General features: G+C 40.3%; 1 protein-coding gene and 1 long non-coding RNA gene across 2 annotated transcripts; both read left to right on the top strand.

The window, feature by feature from the left end:
* Positions 1–2932: 2932 nt before the first annotated feature.
* Positions 2933–6088, top strand: LOC121198991. The gene is made up of 3 exons (XR_005896396.1): positions 2933–3185; positions 3245–5929; positions 6062–6088. It is a non-coding gene; the product is annotated as an uncharacterized LOC121198991 (long non-coding RNA).
* A 13-nt stretch (positions 6089–6101) lies between these two features.
* Positions 6102–10112, top strand: LOC121198992. The gene is made up of 4 exons (XM_041063416.1): positions 6102–7051; positions 7264–7419; positions 7832–7924; positions 8710–10112. The coding sequence occupies exons 1-4, from the start codon at positions 6173–6175 to the stop codon at positions 9004–9006; spliced, it is 1425 nt and encodes a 474-aa protein (XP_040919350.1). The 5' UTR covers positions 6102–6172; the 3' UTR covers positions 9007–10112.
* Positions 10113–10461: the final 349 nt, after the last annotated feature.

Raw genomic sequence — 10461 nt, forward strand, 5'->3', positions numbered from 1 at the left:
TGGGGGGCTACTATTGATATTAATAATTAACTGTTGACCACTAATAAGAATTTTGACCCACTGACACTATAAGTTAAACAATGATAATAAATAAAGTCTAATAATCTATTTGATGGCAGAAAAAGATATGTCCATGAGCATGGTATGTAGGGATGGTGTTCAAGAGCTACTGGCCTCCGAAGAACAAGTGAGAGCTGCTGCTTCTGCAGCATCAGATTTGTTGAGCAAGTTAACGCAGGCCAGCAACAGCAGTCAGTTCTTTCATGTCAAATGCTGTGGTCAGGTGTCCCTGTGTTTTAATTTAATGTTTTAAGAGTATACAGTGTAGACTACTTTGAAGGTGTTATTGTAAGGATTTAAGATTATGCATATTTGTTTGATTTTTTTTTTTCTTTGCTTCATCACCAGTCAAGCACAGACTTCTTCAGTTCCTGGATCTGCCTCCAGCTGCTGGGCACGTGATAAGCTGAAGTTAGTTCTGTTATGTCAAATGCTGAGGTCAGAGGCCCTTTATTTTATTGTGTTTTATTGTGTATTATTATGTCAAATGTTTTAGTAGAATATAGCACAAATTGTACTTCAACTGTGTTCTTATATGCATATGTTATCATTTTTAATACATATGAAAAGGTACTGTGCAGTTCTGTAAATTTCTCGGGTCAAGAGTCACCATATTTTAGTGCGTGTAAAGTATTAAGAGTATAGAGATTGCACTTTGAAGGTGTTCTATGCTACACTTAAAGGTGAGGTCAGAAGTTTCTGTAATTTTTAATGTTAAAATGTTTACAACATTAATGTTTACAAATTAACATTTGGGGTGGTTGTGGCGCAGCAAGTTAAGAGTGTGGCTTTGGACTTTGGACTGCCTGGAGATCGGAGGGTCGCTGGTTCAAATCCTCAACCAAGCACAATGGATAGGGGTGGATAGGGGGGGTGAAGGATGCACCCCCCGGGATGACCCCAGTTTCCTGGGCTTGTCACTATGGAAGCCCCCTGCCCCAGCGTCCCGGTGAAGTGGATTGCAGAAATAATTTGTCTAAACAAATGAGGAAATTAATTCAAATAAAAAATTTAAAATTTTTATTTTAAATGTTACTTATTTTAATTAAGTGTGATGTAGTCAATATCCTGCTATTTGTCACAATGGTTAAACTCAAATGTTTGATTTTTCTTGTAAACTCTACTTCATTTTTTAGCATGCAGTAAAATACATAATACTGATTTTTTACCAACTCAAAATACCAAGAAGTTCACTAAACTTGCAAAAAGCAATTGGAAAATGTTGCCTTAATTTTTTTGAGTTGAATCTAAGTAAAAGTTTTTACAGTGTGTGGTGCACAGTTTCTCTCACTACGGCCGTGGAGCACCAACTTCTGTTTACATACAGACACACGCCGCCACCATGTTGTTTCCCCGTGAGTTCACTGTCCCTATCCAGTTGTAGTTGTGGGGAGAAGCAATTCTTTTTGTAGCTCACTTAATGTCATCCTACGGTTGCTGAGTGACATTCGAATGAGTTGACAGTCATCCCGGTCAGTGGACAGCCGGTTTCACCCTCTGCCAGTCTGTAGCTTTGTTGTCCCCAGTGTCTGCTGCTTGACCTTGTTCTTATGAACAGCCATCTTAGAAATTTTAAGGATGGAAGCAACCTGACGCTCACTGTATCCCTCTGCCAGTAAAGCCAGAATTTAACCCTTCTTTTCCTCAAACAAAACTTTTCTTTTCAACTCTTTTGGCATGGTCAAGTTATTTTTTTGATTGCTATTACTTTTGAGGTACTACTAGCACTGTTTTTGCCATTTTATACTTTTCCTCATTAAATAGGATTTGGTTCAGGTGATTACCTAATCAGTACCTCTGATTAGGTAATCAGGATATGCAGCTGCTTTGGCACAAGGTTAAAATTAAAGTTTGCATTAGCATGACCCATTAACAAAACAGCCACACCAGCCCAAAATGTTAGCAGCTACTTTAAGGTCTTCAAATTCCCATTGAGCCCTCTGACTAGCTCTCCAGCACCATATGGAGTCATCACTCACTCTTTAAAAACAGACACAGTCAGAATTTGATCTGATCATTTGATCTCCTGGGCTCCTCTTGGCCAATTGGTCTTCTTCACAGGGTTTTTCTTTAGGATGACAAGATGAATTCTTCTAAAAACAATGGCTACAGAGAACTTCCATATCTGCTGTATTTAACCCTTTTTTTTTTAATCTACATGCTCTCCTAGTCCATTCTTTACTCATACACCCTTTCCCCAAATAGGCTTTGGTTGATACAGAAAATGTGGCCAACACACTCACACACACACCAGAGAGAAAAAGAGAATGGATGTGTGTCACACCCGAGTTTTACAGCCCTGCTTATGCAACTCACAGTCACAGAAAGGAAGAAGATGGTGTGTGCATTTGTGTGTGTGGCCTAAAGGGAGTTGTATTTTTGCTAAATATATCAACTCCAGTTCTCCCAAGAGCTGAGGACCCAGGCTCCTGCCTTTGTTAGCTCAACCATGACTGCAAGGTGTGTGTGTGTGTGTGTGTGTCTGGAGGCTGGTCTCATTGCAGCTCCACTTTCTCCACTGTGCAGCTTTCTGTCTCTTTTCTCTCTCATCCACCTTTTCCATCTCCTCCCTTCTTGCCCCTCTACACTCAAAAAAAGCAAACTGGGTGTCTGTTAACCTAAATCCAGTATGTAGCTTATATTATATAAAATCTAACCCTAACCCCCGGTGTAGCCACCACCAACCTCCAGGGCACACTTATCAGGTGTTTGTCGTGACATGCAGCTTTGCTATGGATTTCTACAATATCTCTCGGTCGCACCGCGGCACATTCACGCACTTTTAGTTTTCATTCAAATCAGTCCCTCCACAAACACAAGGAAGCATATTTAATGTACTTGTCCACTGGAAATAATAGAACCAGTCATTGTTTTAGCTCTCTTTCTAATATTATGTACGTTAAAGTTATTGTATGTCTCCCTCATCCTGTCTCTCTTTTCTCTCTCAATTCATCACAGAAATTTGTGGCAGTAAACGTGTCCAGTGTCATCATACAAGTCACCACCATTGGCCATACTCCTGTGAAAGTGTCCTCTTCTGGCATCATCAAACAAGAGTGACTGCAGGAAAAGGGAGTCGTCTGCTAGTGTCAGGTTCAGTGTAGACAGTAAGTTTGTACACAAATGTGGTGACAAACTGTTTAAGATCAAGTAAGGTGAAAAGGGGAAGATGAGAAGTGCCCAGATGTTAGATTGTACCGTTGTGTGTTACTGATATGTGGAGGTGCAAGGAGTGTAGTCTATCTTTTTAGACTAGATATGATATACTTCAACATTTAAGACTACATCACCGCCATAGACAACTTCACTCATGCCCATATCAAAACTGTCCATGCAATTTTAAGACGCAAAATGCGTTGAGCATACATTTAAGTAGAGTTCATCCTAAGCAAACTCAAAGTCAGGAGCTCCTGGAATTGGAAACATTTTGTTGTCCTTTGTGCAACTGTAGCAATATTTCTACAGAGAGGGACTTTTTCACACATACTGGCATTCATTTTAAGAGTCAAGAAACTGTTACCTGTATGTTTGGGGATTGCACTTTCAAAACAAATATCTATGCAACATTTCACTCCCACAAGAACCGGAAACACAACCCCCATACATTAAATGATTTTAAACCAGAGTTTCACAAGAATCAACTGACAGTGCAGAGGACGATACACTTAACCCAGATGACTGTGCAGTGGAATTAAACAGTGCATCTTCAAATAATGGTGATATAAGCAAGACCCTGCCTGACATTATTGAGCAGAACTTTGCTGCAACTTTGCTTAAACTAGAACATTTGGCACATGTGCCAGGCACAAAAGTTGATGAGTTTCTACAGGAGCTACACTATTTGTTGTGCTCAGCTGCATTTCCTCTCACTGTTAACACTATTGAAACTATGTTTCAGAAACATGGCTCCATACCTGAAGTCAGTGATAAAAGAAGTAGCCACAGCCCTTGCCACGTCTCACCCCTTGCTAAAATCTGTAGAGAAAGGTGGCTCTTTGAGCATATCTACGAAACAAATTTTTCAAGGAGAACTTTAATGTCATTGCACCCACTGAGTACATGCTTGATGAAAAGGAAAACAAAAGCTTTCAGTATGTGTCTTTACTGAAGAGCTTGCAACAGCTCTTCAATAGGAAAGATGTTGTGGATAAAGTTGTTGAAGAGCACATCAGAGTCATGGGGTCACAGGAGAACAGTGTACTTATAAATCATTTCAAGATGGCTCTCACTTTAAGGGAAATGGTTTTCTTTCAGGGGGTGAGTTAAGAATCTTGCTAACTTTGTACATAGACGATTTCGAGCTGTGTAATCCTCTTGGCACTTTGCGCAGGAGACATAAGCTCTGTGGTATCTACTGGACTTTGAGTAATTTGCTTCCAGGCTCACATTCAGCACTATCCGCGATTTACCTGGCAATCTTGTGCAAATCTGATAATGTGAAGAAGTACAGTTATGACAATGTCCTGCATCCTCTTCTTCAAGATGTAAAAACCCTTGAGCAGGAAGGAATTTTTGTCCCATTGCTTGGTAAATGTGTTAAAGGCACAATTCAAGTTGTTGCAGCGGATAACCTCGGTGCCCATAGTGTGGCAGGTTTTAATGAAAGTTTTTCTGGTGGGTACATCTACCGATTCTGCACAGCAACACGGGCAGAGATCCAAACAAGAGATGTGAAATCAGGTTCATTTGATCAGAGGACTAAAGAACTACATGACTTGCATGTAAATTCAGCTCAGCAGAACAGTTCAAGCTGTTTTGGGGTGAAAGGCCCATGTGTAATCACCAAAAACCTTGCCCACTTTAATGTTCTGACTGGTTATCCACCAGATATCATGCATGATGTCTTTGAAGGCATCGTACCTGTGGAGCTTGCAAATTGTTTGTCACTGCTGATATCCAAGAAATATTTCAGTCTTGAGCTTCTGAACAAGTCTATCCTTAGTTTTCCCTTCAAGTGGTCAGACAAGACTAACAGGACCCATGTAATTCCACACACATTCTCAAAAACAATCGGGGGGAACGCTCATGAGAACTGGGCTTTGATAAGATTTCTTCCATTCATCATTGGGCATCTTGTGCCAGGAGACGAAATGGCATGGCAAATTTTTTATGGTTCTAAAAGATGTTGTAGAGCTGGTGGTTGCTCCAACACACACAGAAGACTCTGTTGCTTACCTTGAGTGCAAAATTTCAGAGCACCGCAAAAGATACCAAGAACTGTTTCCTAATGTGCAGCTTCTACCCAAACATCATTACCTAGACCATTATCCTGGACTCATCAGGCAGTTTGGTCCTCTCGTTGGTCTCTGGACTATGCGATTCGAGGCCAAGCACAGTTTTTTTAAGCATGTAATTCGACACTCCAACTGCTTCAAAAACGTGCCCCTCTCGCTAGCTTTTAAGCATCAGCTCATGATTTCGTATCACATGAGAGCACCCAGTTTTGAAAAGCCTGTCCTTGAGCTGATAAATGTCTCAACAGTTCCTATTGATGTTTTAAAAACAGACATTGTTGAGAACATTGAACAAAGATTTCCTGGTACCAGAGAGGTACACATGACTCGATCTGTGTCAACCAAAGGTGTAACTTTTAAAAAGGACATGATTATAGCTCATGGGTCTACGAGTGGACTTCCTGATTTTGGACAGATTGTTCACGTTTTTGTTATTCAGGAGAGACTGTTTTTTATGGTTAAGAGACTTTGTGGATGGCATAATGAGCATTACAGGGCTTTTGAGCTCACGGCATGTCCAACCAAACACACAGATCTGATTGAGCTTAGTGACCTAGCAGATGACTACCCTCTGGCAGACTACTTTGTTGGATCTCTCAGAATGGTGACATTAAAAAGACACATACATGTATAAGGTATGATGACGTTTTGATTTAAAATTTAATGTTAATTGAACTGCCAATGAAAAGTCTCAACCTTAGATAAGTACTCTTGTACAGATATATTTTTATATCTATGTCTTTATATGTTTTTGTTTTTATTCACAGATTGTTGATGAAATGGCTGCTCCAGTGGGCAGTCTCCCAGAGACTATTGGTGAACTTGTTCAGCACATTAAGAGGCAGTGTGGGGTAGAGGACCACTTCAGGCTGCAATTTATGGATGCTGAGTTTGGCAATGAATTCACCAACTTGACTTCAATGTTAGAGATCCAGGACAAAAGTACCTTAAAGCTTGTCTTTGATTCAGCTGCCGCTGCCTCTGCCCTGCCTGGTGGCTCCCCACCTACACCCTGCTCCACTCCTGTCACATCATGGTCTGGTGAGGACTCATCACTTTTATTTAGTAGCTTGTGTGACACAGACATCCTGTCTTCTCCTGAGTCCACCCCTTCAAGATCCTCTGGATGGCCTGCTGTTTTTGTTGTACCCCGTTTCCCATATGATTGTCAGCTTCAGCTGGACAAGGCCAATGCGGCATTCAAAGAAAGTGGAACTTTATTGGATCCAGATGTTAGACTTAAAACTGCCATTCTTGACAGTTTAGCTGAGGAAATTGTTCGGTACAAAGTGTACCCCTCAGACAGTGAGTTTGAAGAGGTTTCTGAAGCCCTTGTGTCATCCCATCCATGTTTGAACGAGCCAGGCTCTGCCACTGGATATGGTGGCTGGAAGGTGAGCTTAAAGTACAAACTTGCTAACTACCGGAGGAAGCTCAAGCGGCTTGGATGTCCAGAAGTTGAACTGAATTCCCTGACAAATAAACCTGCAGACAAATGCAGTCCTGCTTATGGTGTGAAGAAGCCCAGAAGAGCAGAAGTAAATTACTGCCCCACCTACCCATCTGGTGAATCTGCAGAGACACTTGAAAAAATAAGAGAGACCCTGCTTTTAGAAGTAAAGAAAAGGAACAATCAGGACACAGTGGCGGCCATGATGGAGAAGACCTTTGCACACAGAAGGCAAGAGGTTATTCGTGATGCACCCTTGATTGCTGATTTCAAAACCAAATGGCCGGCTCACTTCTGTGTATGTGAGGTGGGTGAATAAATACAGAGCACTCATTTACTTCTGAAATATGTCTTCATTTTAGATAATGTACAGTGTGATTTAGTGTAAGCCAAACAAATATGGGCAAGCCTTTGAAGTAACTTGTAAGGTGATTGAATACTTGATGATGATGGTTCAATTAGTTGGTCAATTCAATCAATTTCAGTGTTGTGTACCTTTTTTTTCTTCTCTCATTTAAGCTAACTGCTGAATGCAAGAGGATTACAACCGTCAGTTTGCTGCCAAGGTTCTTCTCCGAACTGGATGTTCTATCTTCAAACCTGATGAAGGTGTTTTCCAAGAAAGGGGGCGGTCAAGGAAGAAAGATCAAGAGCATCATGATACCCATCACCCAGGTATGAGGATAAAAAAAAGAAACTGAACAGCCATAATATTTATGTCATGCTTGACATTTTAAGGGAAAATGTAAGAGGGATGAAGATAAATAAAACTAGATGGAGAGGGGGTAATGTACTTGATTGAAGAATGATTTGATAAAATACGAACGTTGGGCACATTTGACAATGTCCACTGACATTACAATGGTAGTTACCGTTTACTGGGACCACATGAATAAATGTCTTGCTTGGAAATAAAACCAAACCACCCAAGGATAATGTAAGTTCACATATCATAAAAATATCAATCAAGTTTTTACATTAAAAAAAGGTTAATTTCAGTGTTTGTTCAGTGTTTGTGAAATCTTTTCTACCTGTTGATTTTAAAATTGCTTTCTGTTGTCTCTTTTTTATTGTCCTACACACTGAGGCCGATGCCATTGATGTCAGAAGAGACTGCATCATCAAAGCCCTGTGTGTCTACTTAAATGAAGAGCCAGAGAACCTTGTGAAAGAATACATGGTATGTAATTTTGTTTTTATTCTCCAGTCCCTATTCTGACATCTGTAAACAACCCAGTTACACACTTAACCCTCCTGTTGTCCTCTGGGGTGGAACTGACCCAATCTGTTTTGACTGGTCCTTCCTTCCTCCCTTCCGTCTGTCCCACCATCCCTCCATCCTTCCTCCCTTCCTTCTGTCCCTCCATCCTTCCTCTCTCTTTCCTCCCTTCCTTCTGTCCCACCATCCTTCCTTCCTCCCTCCCTCCTTTCCTTCCTTTCTTCCTCCCTTCCGTCGGTCTTTCATTCCTCCTTCTTTCTCTTGCCTTTCCTGCCTTTCTTCCTTCTGTCCCCCCACTCCTCCTTCATCTTTTCCTTCCTCTCTTCCTCAAATCTTTCTGTCCCTCCATCCCTCCTGTCTCTAATTTCCTTCCTTTCTTAGTCCCTTCCTTCTGTCCCTCCTTCCTCCCTCCCTCCCTCTCTCCTCTTTTCTCTCGTTCCAAATTGTTCTTGCCTTCTGCTGTCCCGCCATCCCTCCTTCCCTCCCTCCCACTCCTTCTTCTCTCCTTTCCTTGATTTTATTTCTCCTTTCCTCCATCCTTCTTTCCTTCCTTTCTCCATTCCTTCCTTCCTCCCTTCTTCTTTGTTCCAGGACAAAAGGAGGGTTAAGAAAAGACAATGTAATACTAGAATCTTTCACATAAGATAAGTGACAGCTGCTTTACAGAAATTTGTGTGTTTAAAAAATGGGATTACTGTAACATTTTGACATACATATCCTCTATTTCCCCCCTTTCTTCTGTGAAGAACACAGATGGTGAAAGCAGTGAAGCTGCGATGATGAAGACTACATTTGGAATCTTTGTCATTCGCAAAGAAGGTGCAGAGCCAAAAGATGGACCGGAAGATGTAGGTATCATTCTGGAGGGTGTGCAAGTTCTGGATGAGCTCAGAAACGTACCACTTGCCGTGGGAATGTTGTTCTCATTGTATATGCGCTCAACCTCAGCTACCCACCAGAGCTGCGATACACCTTCGAAGCTTTGCAGAAGCTTATCATGGAGCTTGATGGAAACCGACTCTCAAAAAAAATTCAAACACTGAAAACACTACTTGCACGTTAGTCATCCTCAATAGAGTAAACTACTGTTCAGGTAGTGGTTACTCTATTTGAAGCCATTCAGGCATTTACCTTCAAATATGATAAGCTGTTGTTAATGTGTTTTGATGTTTCTTTAAACAAGGGAAGAAAAAAAAAAGTGTTGTCAAACAACGAAGTTTTCTTTTGAAACTTGAGATGATGCACAATGCTGTATTGAACATTTTTCTTTGCACACAGTTGCCAGGACCGTATTCTGCATATAGCTTCATAACCAGCTTTGATTTGTTTTTTGGTCATCAGAAAGCTCCAAATATAGACACCTAATACTGGTTGTTTAAATGGTTTACACTTGAAATTTGTCTGTGAATAGGAATGTATGTTGCAGTGATATTTCTCAAACTTGAGCCACTTCATGGCTACCTAGAATCCAGTCTTAACAAATTTTCATAGATGTCAGTTTTTAGAGATTTGTTTGACTGACATAAATACATTGTAGGTTGTTTCATATTAGATGTTAACTGGGGGCAAGCTTGACAGTGTACTCCAATTTCCTAACTCAGCAGTCACAATTTGTCCTTGTCTGTCTGTCTGTTGGACTTTGAAATTTCATGCTGTGTGTTTGTATTTTCACAGCAACATGTTTTCAGCCAATTGCTTGAAAGTGAGTTTTGCCATTTCTGATTAAGTGTTATTCCAACAAATCCAGTTTGCTTCATGTTTTTCTTTTCCAAAACTTGACACCAGCTTGGGGAATATAAAAATACTGTTAAATTATTTATTTTATTAATAATTATGCTACAGTTATGTTCCTGTTCATATCAGATGCTTAAGCCTAATGTGGTTTTGTTGACTCCGCACAATGAATTAATGTAACTGTATTTAAAATAATGGTTGCAACTACCCATTTAAATTAAGTAACTCGTAATTATATCATACAAGTTTAAATGGCCCAACAAAAATATGTTAGTATGTAACATTTACCCTTACAAATCTAGTTGGACATAATCCTAGTAATTAAGTCATAGTAACACAAATGCATCATGTTGATCCAACATATTTATATTTAGGTCACTCGACAAAATTGTTTCCGGCTAAATTAAAACATTTTGTTTAGGTGGAAATTATTTCCATAATTTTATTACATTCTGCGAACAAATAATTTTTTTGAGTGTACCTCTCCTTTCCTTTCAGTGTCTCAATCTTTCCTTCATTCTCCTCTTTCAGGGTTAGAAAGTTCCAGAAGCAGCAGCTAGTATGTAACGTAGTCCCACCCACCTATGGCTACGATTACTGTATTCAGCAAGTCTGCCTCTCATTCAGGGCCACTGCTCCATTTTTAAAGAACAGCTACTGCATGTAGTTTAAAAATCAGGCGAGAGAGCAGTTGCTAAAACCAAGAGAACCACAGATCTTGACAGGAACACGGGTGTTTATTCATAAAATAAGATAAAATATAA

This window comes from Toxotes jaculatrix, chromosome 18, assembly GCF_017976425.1.
Source record: "Toxotes jaculatrix isolate fToxJac2 chromosome 18, fToxJac2.pri, whole genome shotgun sequence".
Taxonomy (NCBI): Eukaryota; Metazoa; Chordata; class Actinopteri; family Toxotidae; genus Toxotes; species Toxotes jaculatrix.

Excerpts from the sequence above, each read along its gene's own strand:
- LOC121198992 (XM_041063416.1), top strand. The coding sequence starts at position 6,173 with ATGGATGCTGAGTTTGGCAATGAATTCACCAACTTGACTTCAATGTTA. Across the intron at positions 7,420-7,831 it reads TCATGATACCCATCACCCAG|GCCGATGCCATTGATGTCAG; the intron begins GTATGAGGATAA and ends CTACACACTGAG. Across the intron at positions 7,925-8,709 it reads ACCTTGTGAAAGAATACATG|AACACAGATGGTGAAAGCAG; the intron begins GTATGTAATTTT and ends TCTTCTGTGAAG.